Source organism: Carassius auratus, chromosome 35 (genome assembly GCF_003368295.1).
Source record: "Carassius auratus strain Wakin chromosome 35, ASM336829v1, whole genome shotgun sequence".
Classification (NCBI taxonomy): domain Eukaryota; kingdom Metazoa; phylum Chordata; class Actinopteri; order Cypriniformes; family Cyprinidae; genus Carassius; species Carassius auratus.
Window position 1 is genome coordinate 15,669,537 of NC_039277.1, and position 25,059 is coordinate 15,694,595.

A 25,059-nucleotide genomic window follows, 5' to 3' on the forward strand; every position below is an offset into this window, starting at 1 on the left:
TTGCAGAAACTCCGTCGCTCCAGGTAAAAAATAACCAATCAGAGCTGCGGTCCGTAACTTTGTTTGTGTTCAAAATGTAGAAAAATGTATATAATAAGCGAGTACACCATGAATCCATTTTCCAAACCGTGTTTTGGCTTGTCTTGAATCACTAGGGTAGACCTATAATAAGTGTTTATAATCGGACTATTTTAGATTGCTCCGGGGATATCGCGGCGGAGTAACCCAGTACCTTTGTGATTCTTCATAGACATAAACAGAGAGAAGTAGTTCCGGCTACGATGTTCTTCCGCAAGACGCAAGCAGTTCTGTTTATTAACCGCTAGAGCGTCAAAAGTTCCCTACCGCAGCTTTAAAAGATTTGCGATCCCCAAACTGACTCAAATGATTCGCGAACCCGCTACGAACTCCCGAACTGATTCAAATGATTCGTGATCCCGCTCCGAACTCCCGAACTGATTCAAATGATTTGCGATCCCCAAACTGACTCAAATGATTCGCGAACCCGCTATGAACTCCCGAACTGACTCAAATAATTCGCGAACCCGCTACGAACTCCCAAACTGATTCAAATAATTTGTGATCCCGCTCCGAACTCCCAAACTGATTCAAATGATTCGCCATCCCCGAACTGACTCAAATGATTCGCGAACCCGCTCCGAACTCTCGAATTGATTCAAATGTTCCGCGAAGCCGCTCTGAACTCCCGAACTGATTCAAATGATTTGCTATCCCCGTGTGCATATATTTATCATCAAACTGTGATAACTCAGACTAAATTCAGTATATATACGTCTGCCATATGTTGCCACCCCTCAAAAATTCCTGCTCCCTTCTCACCACCCCATCAATATTTTTCTAGATCCGCCCCTGCTTGCCAGTTTAAATAATGGAGCCTGAGGGGATCATTTTTGGTATATACTCTTGGCATTTTGCACACTAGACTATTTTTTAACTCTCTTTGTGTTCGATCGATAGATAGACAGACAGACAGACAGATAGAATTTAGCTCTGATATAGTTTTTTGAATAAACAAAATGGTTGAAAACTATTTAATAAAAAAAATAAGTCCATGGATTTTCGTTATTGAACATTTAAATTGCTCATATTTCCACAAAAACAAATAATAAAAAACAGTCTAATTATATTATTATAAAATGTTACCCGATTATTATTATTATCAAGGGATGTACAATATGCAGATTTTTGTTTTGTCATTGCACTTATTTATAATTACCTCTATATTTGCAAAAAATAAATAAAATTCAATCAATAAAAATTCAATAATTTAAAAAATGGATTAATATAATTTAGAAATGCACAACAAATATGTTACTTTTTATACTTTTATAAAAAAAGGCTGTACTTTTAGATTACCTATATATCTTAAAAAAAATAAGTAAATAAAAAAACTATATTATCATTATTATTAAAAACCTGAATATAAAATTCTTCACTAATAATAATATTTTGCTAATTGTTGATTTGTTTTGTCTTATATTGGAAGCAGATCAAGCATATTTGTCCAATGCAATTTTCCTTTTCTTAACTCAAACTTTTACCATGTCATAAAAATATATTCTGCACATAAATTGTTTTGATGCCTGGTTTTCACCTAAAATCGAAACCAAAAAATTCTACTGTATTGGTTTATAATATCAATCTTCATATCAGCTTTAAACAATGGCCAATATGTATATATTGTTGATCTTTAATATTATTCTACTACAGACATGTAACAAAATTAACATTTGAGAGAAAAAAGATTTCTGTAATAAATTCATGTTTTAATGCAAACTTCACTACGTCTCCATGTAAAGTCAACAGATTCAATCAAACAATTTAACAAGCATGATATCAAGCACATCCAAGTGCATCAAATTTATCCTCAGTGTCCCATATTAAAATTGTCATTGACGAGCATTTTGGATCCAACAACAAACATGTTACATCTGATCAGCTTTGGGTGCATGGGTCAGTGACAACTGGAGCAATACCATGGAGACCAACAGTTAATTGTATTTACAAAAATAGGTCTGGAAGGCTGAGAAATGCTCAAGCTGTATTCGGAGAGCACTCCACATGCATCACCAGAAGCCAGTTCTGACCGAGAGAGTCTGAATGTCGCCCAATTACACATCTTGTTCCCTGCTGTAGAATCTTGTAGCTGCTCCAGATCTACATTCTTCTGCTGCTACTCCGAAAATAAAATCGTGAAGGCCATGATGATGCAGCAACACGCCACGTAAGGGCTTTTGCGCTCACCTGTAAGGTAAAAAAATAATTAAAAAAATAGCAGAATAAATCATATAGAAAAAAAAGAAGATGCATACGTGACATAGCTTTTATGATATTACTCACCTATTCTTGCACATTTCCAGAAAATTCCAAGGAATCTGTGGGCAAAAAGAAAGGGTTTATGGTTAACGCTTGAACAGATATAAAACAATTAAAACTGTGGACTGAAATAATAAAAAGCAGCTTTGGGAACCTCCACTGAATTAGCTAGCTAGCTATATATATATATATATATATATATATATATATATATAGCTACTCACAAGGCTCTTTTGCTCAAAGCTTGTACATTTAACAAAATTATTAAAACATTTCTTGTATGCACATGAACAAACCTTTTGCCCATGTTTAAGATAAAATGCATATTATTATTATTAAAAATATTACTGATTTACTCATATTTCTTTCTCTTTTTTTCTTTAAATGTTTGGATGTTTTTTTTTTTTAAATCCATAAAGAAACCATAATTCACAACAAAATATAATCTTTACTGCAGTTGGTATTACCACTATAAAACAATGAATGAATTCAAAAGCTCAGGATCGGGAAGATTTTAAGTTTTTGAAAGAAGTCTCTTTTCCTCACCAAGGTTGCATAATATTGTCGAATATTAATACAATTCAAAAGATACTATTTTAATATCTGTTAAATGTAATTTATTCCTTTGATCAAAGCTGTATTTTCTGCATCATTCCTCCAGTCTTCAGTGTCACATGATCCTTCAGAATATACTGATTTGCTGCTGATGAAACATTTTTATTATTATCAATGTTGAAAACAGTTGTGCTGATTAATATTTTGTGGAAGCCATGATACTTTTTTTTCATTATATTTACTATAGCTCTTTGCAAAAAATGTCTTTACTGTCACTTCTGACAAATTTAATGAGAATAAAAGTATGGATTACTTTTTAACGGTAGTGTACATATATTTGTTTCTCTGGAAAAGAAAGACTGTAATTGTGTATGTCTGTTAAATGTTGATTTGGAAGTACTAAAATTAGGCTTTGATGCCATGGTTTAAGATAACATTTGACTGAAAGACAAAGTCTTATTTCTGTCGACTGCTCGTCTAGGAAGCGTGAAGCAGATTACAGAGGGCAGAACTATGGATGACTGATGAGCTTCACGGGGCCTGAAATGTCACAACAGACGCCTGAGAGCAGAGATCTATGAGCAGACGGGCATCTGTGCTGAACAGAAACAACAAACAGGTCAGCAACAACATGCTCTGTCAACAGCCGGCGCAGCCTCTGTTTCTCCACGTCAAACAAAGCTTTAACACATTTCTCCAGGAAACGCTCTTTAGGTCTCACAATCTTGGCATTTGCTACAGTCTTCCAAACACGACCTTAGATATTTGATGTCTTTTCACACGATCATTTACTTTGTGACATGAAGTTTCTGCCCATGAATACTTTGCAGTAATTCACAATGCCAAAATGGACATCCTGGAAGTACGTCACAGTTACTGGTAGCAATCAAGGCTCGGTTGTATGGCACTTGAGGGGGTGTGAAAACCATTACTTTAATTTGTAGCAACTCCTTTTTTTGCGATCAGATCACTGGTTGTGAATTATCTCCTTCATTTCCTGCTCCTGTCATGTGAGGTCTAAACATGTGGCGAACATCTTGTTGCTCACTTCACAGACACATCCCCAAAACAAACACTGACCAATGACACTCAGATCAAATAAATGAAGAATGTAAATAAAGATTTTGTACTATTAACAGAAAATATGACTGGCTGTGAGAAAAATATCTTGGAAACATTTGACTGATTCTGGGAATTAACAAAAGATTGTTCTGTTGAAGTGTTTGTATAAAACCAAAAACCAAATCCAGGCCTGTTTGGAGAACATCTTAAACATTTAAATCACCAGTCTTTCGGTGCATCAAGGAATAGTGCAGCCAACTCGACCTCAGGCCATCCAAGATGTAGATGAGTTTCTTCATCAGAACAGATTTAGAGAAATGTAGCATTATATCATTTGCTCACCAATGGATCCTCTGCAGTGAATGGGTGCCGTCAGAATAAGAGTCCGAACAGCTGATAAAAACAGAAATCCTCAAGCAATGCACAATAATGCTTCCTCTTGTGAAAAAGCCCATCTCCTGTTGTCCTCTAACATCAAAATCCACTGACACATTTGTTTAGAACTGTTTTCTCCCTTTCTCCCTTTTAATGACCACTGGAGAAAGTAATTTTATGGAAAGAGGACGGTTTGAAGTTAAAATCATCTTAGTGCTTTTTGTTTGATTTGTTCTTACAAACACGCAGCTTTTCACTTCACAAGAAATTAATTGATGGAGTGGTGTGGATTACTTGTGGATTATTGTGACGTTTTTAGCAGCTGTTTGGACTCATTCTGACGGCACCCATCCACTGCAGAGGATCCATTGGTGAGAAAGTGATGGAATGCTACATTTCTCCAAATCTGGTCTGATGAAGAAACAAACTCATCTATACCTTGGATGGCCTGAGGTTGAGTACTTTTTCAGCAAATTTTTCATTTTTTTTAATGATAAGAATGTTTACTATAGAAATATCTGGATGGCAGTAAGCATACCCTGTTTTGTTCTTATCCAGCAGGTTGGGAGTGAGAGCTCGTATATACGTGCAGGTGCAGATGAGCAGTAAAATGACCGTCAACAGACTCTGGAAATTAAATATGGCAGACTGCAAGAGAAAGAAAGAGGAAATGAGTAATGAATCACTTATTAATAAACAACTATAATTATAAAGTACTGTAACCCCTGGTTTAATTTAATTGATTCTTTATTAAACTGATTGAAGAAACAGTAATTTGTGTGGGCAAAACCATAACATTAGTTTTGAAATAACAACCTATTATTTATTCACACTAGGGTCAGTGTTGTTGAGTACTTGGTAATTTAAAGTAGTTTTTTATTTTTAATAAATATTAAAAACTACAGTGATAGTGATATGCATAGTAGTACGCAGACAAAAAAAAGTAAATTTTTTTATGACTATGTAATGACATTTTGTGCATGATTTATTTAAACGATGTGCATGATTTGCATCACAGGAAAAAAATTATATTTTAAAGTTTATTAAAATAGAAAACCATTATTTTATAACATAATATTAATATTGTAAAATAAATGTAACAAAAAACTTTTGAACAGCTGTGCATTTTGGTGAAACAAGCAGTCTTCAGTTTAAGGCCCTGTTCTTCCTGCCACATCACACTCGCTGCACTGAATACTGTCAGATGATGTGTTCAGCTGAAGTCAAGAGTGACAGTGCAGAACAGACCTATGCTGACAGAGATCTCGGCTTCACTGCATTGATCCACACGGTCAGCTGCTCTCGGTTGTTTATGCTCTTGCATCACTGCAGCAGCAAACAGCACGCTGAACTTCTGACAGCTGTTTCACTTTCACTGCACCGTGGACGGATTTGCCGCCACGCCAGACAGCACGCGTCGACATTCAGCGAGCTATATTAAATTGACTGCTCGTTTCTACTTCACTTCTATAAACGTCTTCAAAATAACAGTTTTTTTACTTACCATTTCGATATCCCCAACCAGCCAACTCACACTTCCGGTGTAGGATGGAAATTACGTCACCGGTACGGCAGCCTTGAAGCGCGAACCGTTGAAAAGCCGGATGAGAGAGAGAAATTAAATCTCGAGAAGTGTGTTTTGGTTTGAATTAAAACTCATTTAACACACAGCATCCGCGATGAGGTGAGATTTCGCATGTGTAGAGCGCAATGTGGTCGTGATATGAGGGAAAGGCGCCTGTTGGGGACAAATAGGATGCTGTTTGAGTTCTTTGTGGAAATGCTGATTAGTTTCCTGTCATAAACAAAACACAAACGAATATTTCTACGTTAGTCATAAAAATACGCACCTAAAAGATACAAATAATCAAAAAACAAGGAAACATGAGAGTTGATAATTGTATTTGTCATATTTAGAAGAAATATAGCAGCAGCACTGAAATGGGTTTTGTTGTCAACATGTTACTGACCTTGAAATCTAGTGTTTGTTTTGGTTCCTCACAGAAAGTCTACATCTGTTTTTACAAAAAGTAAAACATTTTATCTTGATGAAAAATATTTGTTCTTATACACACACACACACACTGCTGTTCAAAAGCGGGACCAGTAAGATTTATAATGTTTTTTAAAGAAGTCTCTTCTGCTCATCAAGCCTGCATTTAATATTGTGAAATATTATTGCAATTTAAAGTAATGGTTTTCTATTTTAATATACTTTAAAATATAATTTATTATGGTTATTTGATTAATAAATTAAAAAAGAACTGTATTTATTCAAAATAGAAATCTTTTTTCTATTTTCTAAAATCTTTATTATCACTTTTTATCCATTTAACACATCCTTGCAGAATAAAAGCATTTAAGATTTCTTTTTTGAATAAAGGCTGTTCTTTTTTTTTTACTCTTTATTATTTAAAAATCCTAAAAAAAAGAACATATTACACACATATTTTAAAAACATATTAAGCAGCAAAACTGTTTCCAGCATTGATAATAAATCAGCATATTGTAATGATTTTTTATGTGACCCTAAAGACTCGAGTAATGATGCTGAAAGTTTAGCTTTGCACGACAGGAATACATTTTATTTAAAGTATTCAACTAGAAAACCACTATTTTAAATTGTAATAATATTTCACAGAATTCGTTTTTTTTCTGTATTTCTGATCAAATAAATGCAGTCTTGATGAGCAGAAGAGACTTAAAAATAAAACACATCTTACTGATCCCTTATTTATATATATATATATATATATATATATATATATATATATATATATATATATATATATATATATGTATATATGTATATATATGATGAGGTTTCTTTTCATTTACAGTGATGTTTGAAGTATTTTACCTGATTTTTTTGTGGTCAGTGTCTCTGTGATGTCATCTCATTGGGCAGTAGCTAAAGTTGGCCGTCTGCTATCACTGAGGCTTTTGTTACAGAACTGACTGTCTACTTGTCAGTGATGCTCTCTGCAATCTAAATGCACTCTAAAACTGTTTATGGACGTACCCAGACATTTCTTCCTGATTTTAACCACTGAGGAACCCCATTCTGTTTCCATCGCTGTGCAGGAAAGAAGAGGGTTTTTTTTTCAGGGTTACTTGTGCATGTTTTGTTACCTTCCTGAAAGAAATTGTCATTTATGCAGAATGTCGGTCTTGTTTAGACAAGACTGTTTTGTTGAGATGGTCGAGACCATCTGTGGACCTCGACCATCAGTGGAATGTGTCTTAATTACACCTCAGTCAGTGTCGTTCAATAGCTCTCACATATATTATTAAGCAACCAATAATCTCTCATGACTGCTAGTGTTAGTATGACTAAGGCCTTCATAATTATAAATCCCTTCTGTCAAGTTTTGTTCAATTTAAAATGGTACAGGTTTAAATACTTCACAATATTACAGATTTTTTGATCAAATAATTGCAGCCTTGTGGAGCAGAAGAGACTTCTTTCAAAAACATTAAAATATGTTACAGACTTCAAACCTTTGAACGCCAATCTATCATTATTCTTCCATAAAGCCACTAGATAGAGCTGCACGATAATGGTTTAATGGTTAATCACAAATATTGCTCTGATTGGAGGATTTAAATTCTTAAAATCTGGCAACCGCAAACATGAAAGCGTGTAGAGGCTTGTTACTAATGCATAACGCAAATGCCATATTAAAATGAAACGTTTTTTGGATAAATAACCAGCGGGCAAATATGGCAGACAATTATGGTAAATAAATTGAGAGAAGCAGAAATCGTGATCACAATTAAATTCTGATTCTTTGTTCAGCAACCCAAGCAGGTTTCTTTTTTTTTTTTTTTTTTCATGTTATCACGATTCCCCTATCCGAGTCCCTTATCCCCTCTCATCTCCCAATCCCATATATAGAACATGACTTGGGACCCCCTTGTATACTTCACCACCTTTTAAGAACAGCTTTCTCTCATCCCCCGTTACCCAGGCCAGACAGATGCCGCTGGAAAGATAGCAGCCATAGTCACACATTCTGGATGGGAACGTGGCACTTAAATCTTGTTTGGATAAAACAGGACCATGGATAAATGTTTGGGAAGTTCATCTTGAGGAGCGAGCCACATCCAACTTTCCGACCCGACCCCTTCTTGGCTTCCCAGCCAAATCTTCAGAGAATTCTTTGTCTTATTTGTCAAAGCCGCCTTCTTGTATTCCTATAGGCTTTTCTGCATCTGTCATTACAGAGGGCGAAGAATCACCTCTGTGCAGATGTTACTGTGACTAATGAATGGCTGTCCTGTTCCCTCAGAGCGCTTAGAGAGCAGTCGTTGGTAACAACGACCCCGCTGTAAATTTAAGCCACGGTTTGCACAAAAGTCATGTCAAGAATAGCAACAATTGGTTGTGATGCACGACGGGAGGGGAAACAGATGTGAACTGTTCGCTGAGGGTTTTGGACACTGATTATCAGTTTGACAAGCGAGTTAAAGTCAGTCGACTCAAATGTTTCGCATGTTGTCCTTCACCTTTCCCCTCTCCACTGCACATCGTCAGCTCTGACCTGAGAGGTCAGCCGTTTCTCACACATCACTCTGGATTTTCTGACTCGGGTGAGGTCTGCAACCATTTGAAATCCATTCCACAGATTTACATACATTTTCCACAGTACTGAAAATAAGTAGATGTAGCCCTGGCCTATAGTACAAGTACTTTATATTTATAACAAGGCATCATTGGTTTTTTAAATTAATTAATTATAATGTCATTTTTATTGAGATAAAACAATTAAATGAAATATATATTGACAAATATATAATATTATTAATTTTAAAATTATATATAAAATTATATAAATAATTATAGATATGTAAATTAAATTTAAAAATTAAATAAAATTTATGAATTAAGCAGACACTTTAAGCAACATACAGTCATATCAAATGTTCCCGGGGAATCGAACCCCCTTGACAATGCAATGCTCTACCACTTGAGCTACAGGAACACTGTATAAACATATGTGTTTGTGTATTAGTAATATTTCCTAAATTAATAAAATATCTAGTTTTTTAATTAATTGTAAATTATATAATTTATTTATAATATCTTATATTATAGTTTTTCAAATTATGTTTATATTTTATTTGAAATAATATTATTTATAATAATGCAAATATTAAATTAATATAATATATATTATTATAAAATTATACTAATATATATTAGGTACAAATTGTTGAAATTAAAGGGATAGTTCACCCAAAAATGAAAATTCTGTCATCATTTAGTCACCCTCATGTCGTTCCAAACCTGTTTGAGTTGCTTTCCTATGTTGAACATAGAAGATATTTTGAAGATTTCTGGTAATCAGACAGTTGGTGGTTGCCATTGACTTCCATAGTAGGAAAAAAAAAATACTATGTCAATACTATGTCAATGGCAAACACTAACTGTCTGATTACCAGCATTCTTTAAAATATCTTATACAGGTTTGGAACAACATGAAGGTGAGTAAATGATGACAGAATTTACATTTTTGGATGCACTATCCCTTTAAGCGTCTGTTTCATCCATATGTATTTATAAGTATTAGTGCAGATACTTTTGAAGTTTTTTGAATCCGTTTGTTCATTCTTACAGATGTAATAGAACGCAGTGTATTGTGTGGTCATTTTCTTTGTTTTAGCTGTGTGTGATGTTATGATTTATTATTTTGGTTTTTTTTGCAGCTGTTGCAGCACTAGCGTGCGTCAGATCTCCATTGCCTCTGAGCCTCATCACACGTTTTTTCTCAAGCTAGAGTGGGCTGAGGATCTTGGTTCTGGCTTTGTTATCCTTCTGTCTGATGGCATCTCTGCATGGAGTGGTGAAGGTACTGTAGGATGACAAATGATCCCATTTAAATGACATGAAGAGCCTTCCAAACTGCCACGGTTCAAACCACAGGCCTTTGCATTGGTTTCATTTGTTAGTTTCAGAGGAGGATGTGTCCCGTGAAGCCCAGGAGATGGAGATGGAGCGGGAGAGGTATGTTGGTGACCTGCACCTGGCTCTGACCGGAGAGGGACCGGCAGCGGAGGGGGAATACAGCTTCCACCTGACACCTGAGAGACCTGGCCGCCCCCTGCTGCAGCTGTCTTATGAGAAGGTGCAGAACGACATCTCGGTGAGTGGCACGCCTGAGACCGCTATGCAGCACAGTGATGTTATAGTCTCGCTGATTGATGCTCAATCACATAGAATGCAGGCAGGGTACAAAGTTAACACTCACTGGGGAACTAATGCTAAAGTTGGCCAGTATGTTATGTAGTTTAAGTCAAATTGTAAAAATGATAATCTGACCCATGATGATGTAAGTGACTTGACTAACACAACTTTAAGTGGAACGTTCACATCAATTTTTTTTCTTTATTTTCTCAAATATAATATGAGGAACAATATCCAATGTGTGACACATTCTTAACGTTTTTGTAAAAAGTCGACAGAGACTGGATCATGTCGAATAGGAAGCTTCTGTGACACCATACTATTACTATACATACAAAGGAGAAAAAAAGTTAACCTGATAACTGTCACTCACGTTTTTGAAGATAGACTTGAATGTGCATGATACAAACCTAAATTTTTATATTTCATGACTGAAAACATTTTGTAACATGATTTTGATGTGCCATTTACATGGTAATGCAATGTCTGATTTTAAAATTGGTTTTAAAGGATGAATTTTGAGATTTTATGTTTTCAAGTGATATATAACTTCTGATGATTTCTAAAAAGTGATAGAGAAAAAGGCAACGAGGAAGTCTTTTTTTTAAACAAAGGTCAAAGCTCCTTTGGTAATGTAGATTTCTGAGGGTGCACTCTTGTCATAAATTGATCTATTACTTTTCCTACATAATTTTTAACAAAAAATATTGGTATAATATATATTTGGGAGTCTTAGACCTTTCCAACGATATATAGTTTGTCAAGATTAGATTAGATTTGATTGTAATATAGTATAGTCAACGTAGGTGTCCCGTATACGGGACGGGGTGACATTTAACAGGTTAAATGATTACTTTCTAATAGAGATACATTTATATTTTTGAATGAAAAATTAGGTAAAATGTAAGGAGTTTTTTTTATTAGCAGTGATATTTCCTCAATCCATTTTTAATCTTAGTTTAATTCAGGTTTTGTTTGTTCATTTCCTCATTCATTCTCTTGTTTGTTTGTTTGCTTTTCACTCATTATATTAAGCCTTTTTTGCCCTGTGTGTGTGTAGATGGATGGATAGAGATGCTAGAAGGATAGATATTTTTATATTTTATTTTATTTATGAGACAAGCACAAACATTTTGAAATTATTCATTGTTTGTTCACTTTATTTGATTGCTTGTTCGTTCAGTCGTTCTTTCATTTATTAATTAATTAATTTCCCTCCATTGGTCTTTTTCCTCTATGGTAACACATCTGTTGATTGATTCTGTCTGTTATGAACAATTTTTTATTCGGTCACTCGTTCATTCCCATGTCCCTCTCCTCCACTGGTTCCTCTATGAGAGCACATCAGTTTGATGGATGAGAGGAAGACTGTGCGATCTCTGCTTGCTTGAGGCTCTGCTGAACCCGTGATTGGCCTAAATCACTCTCAACACTTAACCATTCCCAAAAAGCTACCGCTCTTAATCTTGAGCTTTAAAGGAGGTTCCCCTCGTTTGATCTCTTGCCGAGAAACTCCTGTGTCTGGGAAGTCTTTGGTAAACTCTTACTTCAAGAGTAAGACCTAGATCACGTAATGGATGTTTTATACTGTATTTTGCTTTTGTTAAAGTAAAATTCATCCTCGCTTCCATCTGCATGTTGTGATTGTTGCAGAAAGTGTCTGTTTGTAGTGAAATAGTGTGGCATAATTACTGAAGCCTGGAGAAAGATGAATCTGACATAAGGTTTGCTTTGTCCAAAACAGCTCTCAAGAGAGGATTCCTTCCCTCGATTTCAGTCACGTCTTAAATTGAAACCAATTTTGCACACTGATTTTTTGGGATAAAGTGAGGCCTTTTTGACTTTAAATAACAATAGGCCCCACACAGGCCCCTGAGGGCCCCTGCCGTATATACAGTTCTCTGTTTACCAAGGCTGAATTTATAATGCTTTGAAATTTTTTAAGAACTGTTCTCTATTTTCACATTTAAAAAAAAAATGTATTTGCATTTATTATATTATTATGTAAATGCATAAGTTATTATGAATATATGAATTTTCAGTGGCTCCAGACTCCAGTCTTCTGTGTCACATGATGTTTCAGAAATAAATTGGATAAAACCCCAGACAATAGCGCATATACCAGCTTAAAAATGACCTTAATTTTATATATATATATATATATATATATATATATATATATATATATATATATATATATATATATATATATAAAGACAAAAGAAAAAAAATAACAAATTCAGTTTAAATTGTAAACGTCTACTGAATTTTGGAGGTTTTATGCATCTTGAAATGTTTTTGGAAATGGAGTCTCTCAGAAAAGACTTGTGGCTCATTTCGGATCATTACCCTCCTGCAAAGAACCACTGATATATAGTTAAAGAGTGCAACAGTGCTTAAGCTGTTTTGTAAGCTTGAAATTCTGGTATATTATTTTTTATAAATTGTCTGTGATTTTTCTACATTTCTGTAATGCCCTGTTGCTCAACTCATTAGACGTTAATGATCTTGTGTTCAAGTCATTTCTCTTTTTTCCTGCCACAACTATAGAGGTGACTAAATGGAAACATCAAGGGTCTGTTTTGGAAAAAGGGAACTGCCCCCGGGAAGGTGAGGAATGTTTGGCCAAATGTATAATTTTGCGTAAAGGATTCTTCATAATGTTTATTAGGTTGCTTGCTGACATTTTGTGGCCTACTGTAACTGGCATGGAGAGGGAAGGAATATTGCACAATATAATCAGCAGTAATGATGCTATTATTTTGCTTACAAGAAACATTGAACTACCATTTTGACTTCTAGGCTTACAGAAAGCATTTTATTTATTTTTTTCAGACTCCAGTCATCCTTTTCCTGACTTTCGAGTGTGTTCAAGGCCTCTGTAGCTTCCCACAGACGTGTCTGAGCTCCCACACTGTAGTTTATCCATTATTCTTCTCTCGAGTAAAGCTGTTTTGGACATTTGACGTTTCTCCGCTTGCTTCCTTAGCTCCATATATGCTTTAAAATCTGAATGAGCACTTATGTAAGTGTTATTGTGCCACTGTTAGGATTTAGTAACTATATGAGGTAATTAATGGACTGCTGAGGCATGAGCGTTCTATTCAGTATTACATAAGATCTTAATAAAATGATACTTTTAAAAGTCGTTAATCAAATATTATTTAGTTAATGACCAATCCCATAAACAATAATTAACCCAAAAATGATAATTTGCTGTAAAATGACTCACCCTGATCACTTTGCTCATCAATGGATCCTCTGCAGTGAATGGGTGCCGTCAGAATGAGTCCAAACAATGTTGGTATAATTTATAATTCCTTACATTTTTTAAAACCCATTAACTGTGTACATGTGATGTTTTTATCAGCTGTTTGGACTCTCATTCTGATGGCACCCATTCACTGCAGAGGATCCATTGATGAGCAAGTGAAGCAGTGCTACATTAGAGCACATGCTAGGTGAACTATTCCTTCTAACCACTTTCGTACTTATCACATGAATGGTTCCTCAAATCGTGCAGCTAGGTTTGTGTTTAGAGTTTAGAGAGGTTTGTGATTTTGGTTATTTTCTACTTTTTGAAATCTGTAAAACCTGAAGGGAAGTTTCTTTCCAAGTAATTTGTTTGTGGTTTTCTTCATGCTTCCAGTGGTGCTGGTAAGACACAGCTGCTGCATTCTTCAGTGCAACAGCTGACAGAAGATCTTTAAAGACTCATGCGCAAATGGTCAGGTTGAGGTTTGGGAAAGCAGGTGTTTGGCCTGCCAGGACAGCTCTGACACAAGCGTTTGAAGACGGCACTTTCATTACAATATCTCTTTAAAGACTTAGGAACACCCTGACTTCTGTTTCCTAAAGCATGAATTACTCCTCTCTCAGGTTCCTTACAGGTGGGCCATCAGTGTCTAAGTGAAAACAGGCATTTTCTTTAACAGTTTGCACAACATGATGACACAGTGGTATTCTTGGAATCTCAAAAGGATATTAAATTTTTTTTGTTTGATGTGGACACAATCATAAGCTCGTTAACATATGACCAGTCACAATTACAATATTACAAAAATATATATAATGGTTGTATGTATTGTATATTATATAACATTTATCTAAAATTATATATTACATATATTATTATATATTATTATTTATTAATTTTCATTTTTGGGTGAACTATCCCTTTAAAAGGACAGACGCTTATAAAAAACCTTTTGCTTTCTGTGTTCTTATGTTAATCAAACATCAAAACACAACTTTAACAAAACTGAATCTATATTTAATTGATCAGTCAGTGAACATATGCAGTATTATTTTACACTGAATTATTACATTTCTATACCTGAAAACTAATATTAGACCTTATTTTTGTTTTGTAACTTTGTTGTTTTATTTATCTATGCTTGAAATTTGTTGGGAATTATGGTTCACTTGTCTTTAAAAATGTTTGACCTGTATTAGTTATGCTACCAGTTTTTATTGTTTTTTTTTAAGAAGTACCTGTTCGTTAGAAAATAAAGAACCAGTTTGTGACTTGAGTCAATCTGTGACTCAAAATTTGTAATATGAGCTGAGCCATGACTTTTGTGATCCATTGCAACTCTACTCTCTTGACCTATTTGAAGAAAAAATACAATCACAGACATTTTTATCATGCTGAATTGTCCCCAGTGAAGTTCAGATGATTTCTCTTTTATTTGGGCTAGTTAAATTCATTTTGGGCTACCAAAATCAAAAGAATGCTTCTCCGAAGGGCTGCCAAGGATTTTGAAATTATAGCTATATAATTAGTAATATATATAATATATTTATTTTTTATAATTTATAAGAATATTTTGTTTATTAGTGTTGAAGAATATCATTACAAAACATTGCCTTTTTTGGTGAAAAACAGATGTGCAGTGATGAAAGGACGTTAGTTCCCATGGCCTCTGCCAGGACCACATTTTCCTAAAGTTGTTGGTCCTGTTGCTCACGTTGTGGCGTGATAGGGCACATGGAGGTGGCATGAGGTGAGGTTGGTAAGGAAATAAGGATCTGATTGGTTTAAATTAAACAGCCCACAATGAAATGCTTACCATCTGTACCTCAGAGTATTTGATTTGATCGTAGTTTCTCATGCAGACCCAAGTGCCAACTCCAAAATGATATGATCCGGTTTACTCAAATAATCCAACAAACAAACAGCAAACATGAGGGACTTTAAAAGTTGCCATGGTTTGGTTCTCAATGCCCCCATGTATTTGTAAATGCTGTAATTGCTATCAGACCAACATTCAGGGGGATCTTGAGGGGAAAAAAACCCTGCTTTTCTTTCTTTTGTTCCTTTTGCTGTTAATTATTTAGCACTTCTCATGTGTTGGCGCAGAAGCAAATCTTTTTGTGGCACATGTGGAAGTGTTCCTGGCAGCGTGTGGAAGATCACAGCTGTAAACTAGCTTGACACTGATGCTCTGCATCCCAGAGGTAGGCTACACAAACTCCTGTCCAACACATGTGGATGTGTTTAAACTGAGCCGTCATCAAGTAAACTGATCTCTTCAGTGTTACACCACTGAGAAGACTTAGAAACATTTTTAGTGTATGTATGTATGTGTATATATATACTAGAATTTTATTCAGACTAAAACCCCATTCATTCAAGTGAGAAAGCGTTGGTTGTGTGTGTGTGTGGCTTTTGCACATCCTGTCATGCCAGTGACTGCTGCCTGCAATAGATGCATTTTGCAGCATTATGGTTAACGATTAATTGATCGTTAATTTAAAACGACAATCGATTATAATTAATCGATATTTTACATCCCATATGTGTATATGTATATATATATATATATATATACATATATGTAAATCACATCTGTCCTGTTTAACTCCTGAATTAAATGCTCTGGTCTTTAATGGGGAGTTTTGCTGAGCTCGTCTGTAAAGAATCCCCCACAGCTGTTCAAGAGGATTAAGATTGAGTGAAATACATGTCCACTGAAAGATTTTTACCATGGGAGAATTAATATATTCATTGTCATGCTGAAAAAAATGCCCAGTAAGGCATGGAATGAGAGGAGGATAGCATCTTCTGTTTCAAGTTTTTGTATTACATCACACAGTAGTGTGTGAATTCATGCCAGCATTGATAAAGCACAACTCCCTCACACCTTCAGCACTCATTCATCTCTACAGAAGAGCTTTACTACCACTGAACATCACTGTTGGTACCAAGCACTTCTCACTGCACTCCACCTTTAGCAACACCAGAACATTTTGGATGCTTTTGGATCCAAAATGATTGAGTTGGTCTCTTGAGACCAGAGTATGGATTCCCAGAAGTATCTATTTTGTAAATATGGGCCCTGGAATAGGTTAAATGAGTTTCTATTGATTAGCTGAATTTGTTAAGTTTAAGAGGGGGTGTATTCATTTAGGCTGTGCACTGTATGAATATATATTTACACAGTATATACAGTGGGTATAGAAAAGAATTACCCCCTTTTAAAATAATCACATTTTGTTGCTTTGCAGCCTAAAATGAAGACGGACAAAGTTAAATTCTGTTTAAGGGGTTTAAGTCTGGGTTCTGACTAGGACAGGGATAGGCAACTCCGGTCCTGGAGGGCCACTATCCTGCAGATTTTAGCTCCAACCCTAATTAAACAAACAAAAAAAGTTTTTATGAGGGCTGAAGCTAAACTCTGCAGGATAGTGGCCCTCCAGGACTGGAGTTGCCTATCCCTGGACTAGGACATGCAAGGACATTCACCTTTTTCTCCTTCAGTGTTGAGGGCAGCAGATTTTCCTCAAGAATTTGACGATATTTTCCCCATCCATATCTCCTTCGATCCTGACGTCCTCCAGTCCCTGCTGCAGAGAAACACCCCGTAACAGGATATTACCAACTACATTCTTTACTGTAGGAATGCTGTTTTTGGATGGTTAGCTGTATTGGTTTTCCGTCAGACATATCGTTTGGTGTTGAGGCCAAAAAATTCAGTTTTAGTTTCATCTGCCTCAGAATCTTCAAGGTGCATTTTGGCAAAGCTCAGAACATATAATATAAGCCACATTTGTGCGACAGCTTCAGAGTTACTGTAGTTCTCTTGGTCACCTCTGACCAGTTTCCTCTGGCTCTTTCATCCACTTTGGTGTCTCATCCTGATCCAGGGAAGGTCTGTGTCGAATCAAATACTTTTCAAATTTTAATAATAGACTTCACCTTGATTCTATGCAGTGATAAAGCCTTTGAATTTTTGTTATCCCATCTATCTCCTGTCCACAACTTTCTCCCAGAGTTCTTTTGACAGTGCCTTGCCACCCATAGTTGATTGTTTGCTTCAGTTGCACAACCAAGGACTGAAATGCTCCAGGAAAGCTCTTTTCATTCTGAGCTGATGAAAATGACCACAGCTGAACACAGTTGAAAGTCAAATGGCTTAAAGTGCCATTGAGAAGGTGATTAGCTACACCTGACTGAGTTTACAAGTCTTTTGTAGGAGGGGGCTGATCCTTTTTCCAAACTCAGTTAATCATGTTTTTTTTCTCTCTCTGACATGTTGCTGTTATGATCTTTTGCTTGGATGTTATAAGTTGCATTGATTAAATACAGCTGGATAAAAGAAAAACATTTCAGACTGCAAAGAAACAAAATTAGATTATTTTAAAGTGGGTGATTATTTTCTATACCCACTGTACAGTATGTGTGTTTATGCATATATAATAGATATATTTGCTATTGTACATTAAATAGATATGCAATGTAAAATTTCTGCTATATCTTTTTAAGAAATATGTTATTTTATTTATTTCTTTATTTGTAACAGGTTTTTGCAAAGCTGTCTTTGTTCATAATAGTAGTTTAGCTGTGATGCACGTTTTCATAGCCACGTGACTTTTATGTGGTCAGACTCTGAAAAATTCCTTTGAAACTTTGGGAGGTCCAGCACTCTGTGTGTGGTTTAGTGCATTTGTGGCACCTAGAAAACGACCATTCCCATAGGGACAAACGGAGATCAGTTCCCAGCGTCCTCGCGGGGATATGATGGCATCTGCTCTGGGTTCTGCCGGCCACTTGACTGATTGCAGAGATGAAACTGTCTAATACTTTCCAGACCAGCCAGCCATGTTCAAAAACAATGCTAGCTCTGTCGAGAGGTCATTCTCAGTCACTGTTTTGGGGGAACATTTCATTTCCTTAACTCCTCTGGATTATTGTCATCTTTGGTGTGTCTACCTCACGTCCGTCAGCAAATCCATCACTTTTTCTTATTTAAAGAGGCTGTGTTCTGCTTTGCTTTTTCTTTTTCAGCCTTTTCCATCTGAAGTCCACTAGTCAATGTTTAAAAAATTGTCATAATTTAAGAAATAGTTCACACAAATATTACAGTTTTCTGTAAATGTACTCATCCTCTGGGAATTAAATATGTATATGAGTTTCTTTATCAGAACCAATTTGGAAAAAAATTTGCATTCCATCACTTGCTCACCATGTTGATTCATTGCAGTGAATGGGTGCCGTCAGAATGAGGGTTAAAAACATCACAATAATCCACAAGTAATGCACTCTAGTCCATCAGATAATGTCTTCTGAAGCAAAAACTTGTGTTTTTCTGAGAAAAAAATCCATTGTTAAGATGTTTTTAACATCAAACAGTTTCTTGTGTTTCTTGTGAAAAAGTCTCGTCTGAATCAGGAGAAAAATCTGCACAGACATAAACTGATGGATTGGAGTTGTGTAGATTACTTGTGGATTATTGTGATGTTTTAATCAGCTGTTTGGACTCTCATTCTGATGGCTCCCATTCACTACGGAGGATCAACTGGTGGGCAAGTGATGGAATGCTACATTTCTCCAAATCTGTTCTGATGAATAAACAAACTCATCTGCATGTTGGATGGCCTGAGAGCATATTTTAATTTTTGGGTGAACTGTTCCTTTAAATCAGTTTAAGGCTTAAAGGGTTAGTTCACCCAAAAATCTAAATTATGTCATTACTCACCCTCATGTCGTTCCAAACCCGTGAGGCCTCCGTTCATCTTCGGAACACAGTTAAAGATATTTTAGATTTAGTCCGAGAGCTCTCAGTCCCATGTCCATAAAGGTAAGAAAATCATCATCAGAGTAGTCCATGTGACATCAGAGGGTCAGTTAGAATTTTCTTAAGCATCAAAAATATATTTTGGTCCAAAAATAGCAAAAACTACGACTTTATTCAGCATTGTCTTCTCTTCCGTGTCTGTTGTGAGATTCATTCGATGTAACCGGATATTTTTTAACCAGTTCACCAAATCGAACATGAGGGTGAGTCATTAATGGCATAATTTAGATTTTTGGGTGAACTAACCCTTTAAGCAAATTAGCTCCTTTTGAAGAAAAGGGAATATGCTTTTACAAATATTTTAATAATAATCAGTAATGCATATCAAAATATCTTTATTATAAGATGTGATTGTTTTGAGGTAAAAAATATATCTCTCTTCGGCTTGTCTTCTCATTTATTGTTCGGTTAGACAAGTTCAAATGATGATTTTGTGTGACTCAAAAAGAACCATTTGTTTTTTTAAGCATAGAACCACTTAGTCTTAGTCATAAGAGTTTTAATAGGAATTCAGCCTGTGTGTTTCCAAAGTTTGGCTTCCCAATGTGGGACGAATCAGCTCTGTCCAGGTTCACTACACAGACTTGTCCAAATAAGCTCTCTGAGACATGGAACTTCTTAGCTCATCATGTAAAGTGTGAGTGTTGCTTGATGGTACATCACATTCTGGCTGGAAAAGGTTTCATGTTGAATCTCTGGTTTACTGATGTGTAAATGTGATATTTTCATCACAGCTGGTATGTGCTCTTTTGTTCTGTGTGGCATTAAAAACTGAAGAGGTATGGTTAAAAAAAAGAATCTGTCATTATTTATTCACCTCACATCCTAGTATAGTCATAGGTATTTTGGGCTTGATATGGGTCTTATTTCTGAGTGAATTTGTTCATTATTTTCATTTTAACGAATCAGTCAAACAGTTTCACTCATTGGTCTGAATGATTCATTAGCATAATTGCATGATTTAAAACACCAAACTATTGATTTGAACTACTTCAATGTTGTATTCTAAGAAAATATTGATAGATTTAAGTGAAAATCATACCATAATATTAAAGGAGATTTGAGCTACAGTGTAGGCAAATATTAGGAAATAACAATAGCAGTGTAGCATTTAGTCTGCTCCTCAAACACTCTTGTTTGTCCTCAAGAGACTTGGAAAATAGTGCACAAGTGGAATGGACTACTTTCCGACACTTTTGTGCTTCTTTTTAGCCCATTTTTGGAGCTTGACGGAATCATCCCCATTCCCTAAAAAGCTTCCAGGACACCATGCGGAACTCCTCTTTGGAAGAAAGTAAGTCATACTTGAGGGTGAGTAAATAATGACAGAATAATTACTATTTTGGACGAGCAATGTTAATTTGGTAAAATGGAGTATTGTGCCGTTAGTCAAGACTTTCAATTTTCCAGGATGATTGTTCCTGTAAGCACAAAGTCAATTTAGCAAGTGTGCTAAATGACTGCATTCATTACTAGAGCTGTGCACAACAAGGTCATACGAATTTGCATGCTTGTTCCCACTTACTGTCTTTTGATAACAACTGTCAAGAATCATTTAAAGGAAAAAGTGTTCGATTTAAGAAGCAGTCTCAGTAGGTTGACGGCTGGAACTTCATTGTGTTCTCAGGTCTCTTGAGGTCTGTTATCTTCAGTGCTCTTCAGTGCAGTCGTCCTTATCATTCACAGATTGTCACACACTACAGGCCGAGCGTCCGGCCCTTGTGTGTCCTTTCAGGGTTCATCTATTTGAGGATCATAGACTCGATGTCGCCTGTTGGCCCTCATCACAGTGGTTGGCTTGTCTTATCAGTACAGACTGAATGTCGTTGTGTTTGTCCAGGTGCTAGACAGTATTGGGCAATGAAACCCTGAAGTGTGAATTCCCTATACACTAATTCACAAATAAAACAAAGCATTTTCTCCAGCCAGGATGCTAATAGCTGATGGGCAGGTGTCTCCTCCAGGTGCCAGGTTGCACAAGGTTTTCTATTATTAATCTCATTCTCTCTTTATTTCTCAGTTCAGGCTCGGTGTGGTGGATCTGCAGGCAGTGCCTGAGCCCACTGAAGTCATAAGGGAGCTCATTAGGCATGGCCTGGAGCAGAGTACACGTCTACAGGCCAAAAACCAGCACCTACTGGAGGAGAACCAGAAGCTGAGGAGAGAACAGGAACATATCACCAAAGAGTAGGTCCAAACCAGATCAATACTCCTCAACTCGCATAGCTCTTACAGAGCTGTAGAAAAGGATGTTTGGAATAAATACTAATATTTGTAGAACAGAGCTATCTAAAGTACCATTTATTAATATTCTGTAATATATATATATATATATATATATATATATATATATATATATATGTTCAATTATAAATAAAAATAAATATTCAGTAATATTATTATATATTAACAAAGATATTTTTGTTAATTACTAATCGCATATAACTATAATATGTAATTATATATATATATATATATATATATATATATATATATATATATATATATATATATATATATATATGTGTGTGTGTGTGTTTACATAGAGACAGTAAAATTGATATTAAAAATAATTTAGAAAGCCAACCTATTTATTTTCTATTTAAACTTAATTAACAAAATGAATGCTAAAATATTTAGTAGCAGCTTCTACAAATATGAAATCTATTGCATAAAGTTTGCATGGCTTTAAAACATTCAGATTTCAAGCTTATAAAACTAATACAATCTTTCTAGTCAGGCTTTCTCAAGTCAACTTAACTTAAGGTTTACTTCTTTTTTTGTATTTTTGTTTTTTATAGTTTTATTATCTATTTTTATAATTTTTTGCCTTTATCTATATTGGCCAATAGGATGTTTAATCATTTCTTTTGATTTTTAGGTTCTAAATATTTTTCAGTTATTTTTAAAACTCAATTTAAAGCTAAATTATGATTTGTTTTTGTTTTTGATGCTTGAAACCTTACAAACATATAAATGGACTACGGCATAAAAATAAAAGTCTACAAATGTGAGGAATATGCGTTTGATTTGTTTCTTTTTTCCTGGGAACTTGCACACGGTTTTTTGTGTAATGCCAAAAGTAATTTCAAACAAATGTGATTGCGCAAGCCTTTCACCTGTTCATCATTACAACTTCCTCTTGGATTACCCTCTCCCCTCCTCATCATCTCTCATGATTCAGAACGAACGAGTCTCTTGGCTGTGTTTTTAAACGGTTTACTAAGGAGCTCTTGGTACACAAAGATGTTTTCAGTTTGTCTTTGCTGTGATACTCTAAAAGGGGGAACTGTAGATATGAATATTTTTTGCTGATATTTGGCTGAGAGCGCACATGATTCATTCAGGTGGAGAATGACGAGGGAATCCCAGGCCAACCTGACAGAAACTCCTCTTTACTGTAATTGCTTCAATCTTTTCTTCCTGAGAAATAGCAGCAGTGACATCACCACCTCACTTACTCTCTAACATCTTCCAAAACCAAAATTATGGAGAATTTGTAATGCTACTCAACACTGACAGGACTTTATAGCCCTGTATTTTGCAAACAGCTACCACAGGTGTTCAGTTCTACACGCTCTTCATGTTTTCCATGTTAACTAATGACTGTTTATCCACTTATAAACACACAAAACTTGTAAGTAATACAAACACTCTCTTACCTAATCATTTCCACTCTTGTCACATGCTCAGGGAGACTGGGTTGCATGAGTGTTTGGGTGGGTCTCATTGGTCTTCACCCTCTCCACAGGATGCAAAGGTACGTCCAGGGGAAGGAGAGGTTGGAGAGAGACTTGTACAGCCGATTTGTGCTGGTCCTAAACGAGAAGAAAGTCAAACTCCGAGACCTGCAGAAAAGAGTCAAAGAGCTGGAGGAATCTGTTGAAGAGAATCGACTGAGGTAAAGATGTGTGCGACGTTTCCTCATGATACCTCACATGATCATAAACATGTTTTATCTCAACATTTCCCTTCTCCTGTTATGAAATATCCCTTTCGTTAGGTAATCCAATTATGATATTATGTTCATGAATGTCACTTCTAGTTTTGTGTTGAGCCCACTTTTCTTTTTTCTTTTGTAATGGAAAATGTTTTTAAAACTACAGCAACAAACTCTACACTAGTTCAGAACTGTGGCATGATGGAAAACTTCAAATGTTTAGGTACAAAGCCAAGAGGTTCAGTCACTGTTCTTCCCTTGATGAAGACACTTGAAGGTGTCTTATTTTTGTGCCATTTATGACAGCTGAATAAATAAAACAAATAAAAATTTATTTGAAACAAATAGTAGCAATAGTTATATCTATTTGTACACTACTTCTCTCCTGCTCACCAAGGCTGCATTTCTATGAATTCAGTAAAAACATTCATTTTGTGAAACATTATTACAATTCAAAGTAACCGTTTTTTTATTTTAAAATGTAATTTGTTTCTTTGATGTTAAAGCTGTATTTAAAGCTGCATCATTCCTCCAGTCTCCAGAGTCACATGAAATCATTCTAATATGTTGATTTGTTGCTCAAGAAACATTTCTGATTATTATCATTGGTGAAATACTGCTTAATATTTTTGTAGACACCACAATACTTTTTTCAGAATTATTTGACAAAGTTCAAAATAACAGCATTTATTTTAAATATATCTTTTTTTATACATCTTTACTGTAACTTTCAAACAAATTAATGCATCTTTCAAAATAAAAATACAGAATATATATATATATTTTTTTTATCTTAGCTGATCCCAAACATTTAAATGGTTGTGTATATTTCAAAAAAAAAAAAAAAAGGATGTGAGATCATGGAAAAAATTTTTCACAAATTTTCATACATTTTCATTTTGAATGTAATAAAAACTTTTGATGCAAAATACAGCACTACAAATGTTCTGTCTTTTTCTCGCTTTGTTTGGAACATGTGAATCAGTCATTACAGAAATGTTGAGAGTATGTGATATGTTTTCTCATATGCCTTATTAGCATGTTGTACCTGCTGTATTCTCTTTGAAGGAACAAGGCAGATAGTGAAGACCACAAGGCGATGGAGACTGCAGCAGGTAAGAGTCCTGAAGAGAGTGATTATGGAGGCAGTACAGAAGATGAACAGGAGGCTGAACCCAGACAGCCAGACCCAAGGCCTCTTACACAAGGTAGTTCTTCTAACTTTACCCAGTAATTCAAATTCTGTCATTATGTTCTTCCAAACTTGTATTCCAAACCTTTTTCCCCCAATGCATCAGCTAAAAAATATAAACCATATACTGTAGGTAAGGTTGTCATTTCAGGTTGCCATTTTTCAGTGAACTACTCCAGTGAGCCACAATTTAAAGATGCAAATACCTTTTTTTTTTTTTGGTTGAATGCAAATTACGGCTGAAACTTTCTCAGCCTATTTTTAACAAAGTCTGTGATTTAGTTTGTGTGGATTTGTTGATTTGTTTCTCAAGGCTCCTTAATATTGTGTT

At 35.3% G+C, this 25,059-nt stretch overlaps 2 protein-coding genes across 2 annotated transcripts; one reads left to right on the forward strand and one right to left on the reverse strand.

The window, feature by feature from the left end:
- Positions 1-1,766: 1,766 nt before the first annotated feature.
- LOC113054607 (protein kish-A-like) lies at positions 1,767-5,972 on the reverse strand. Its single transcript, XM_026220267.1, has 4 exons — positions 5,834-5,972; positions 4,868-4,977; positions 2,362-2,396; positions 1,767-2,265 (listed from the first exon to the last, which is right to left on the reverse strand). Exons 1-4 carry the CDS (start codon positions 5,834-5,836, stop codon positions 2,195-2,197), a joined length of 219 nt encoding a protein of 72 aa, XP_026076052.1. The 5' UTR covers positions 5,837-5,972; the 3' UTR covers positions 1,767-2,194.
- LOC113054600 (DNA repair protein XRCC4-like) lies at positions 5,880-24,940 on the forward strand. The gene is made up of 6 exons (XM_026220260.1): positions 5,880-6,013; positions 10,039-10,181; positions 10,282-10,475; positions 21,617-21,783; positions 23,348-23,497; positions 24,605-24,940. The coding sequence occupies exons 1-6, from the start codon at positions 6,009-6,011 to the stop codon at positions 24,768-24,770; spliced, it is 825 nt and encodes a 274-aa protein (XP_026076045.1). The 5' UTR covers positions 5,880-6,008; the 3' UTR covers positions 24,771-24,940.
- The last annotated feature ends 119 nt before the right edge of the window (positions 24,941-25,059 follow it).

Excerpts from the sequence above, each read along its gene's own strand:
- LOC113054607 (XM_026220267.1), bottom strand. Across the intron at positions 2,397-4,867 it reads CTGGATAAGAACAAAACAGG|ATTCCTTGGAATTTTCTGGA; the intron begins GTATGCTTACTG and ends TTTTGCCCACAG. Across the intron at positions 2,266-2,361 it reads CTGGAAATGTGCAAGAATAG|GTGAGCGCAAAAGCCCTTAC; the intron begins GTGAGTAATATC and ends TTTACCTTACAG.
- LOC113054600 (XM_026220260.1), top strand. Across the intron at positions 21,784-23,347 it reads CAGGAACATATCACCAAAGA|GATGCAAAGGTACGTCCAGG; the intron begins GTAGGTCCAAAC and ends CCCTCTCCACAG. Across the intron at positions 23,498-24,604 it reads GTTGAAGAGAATCGACTGAG|GAACAAGGCAGATAGTGAAG; the intron begins GTAAAGATGTGT and ends TTCTCTTTGAAG.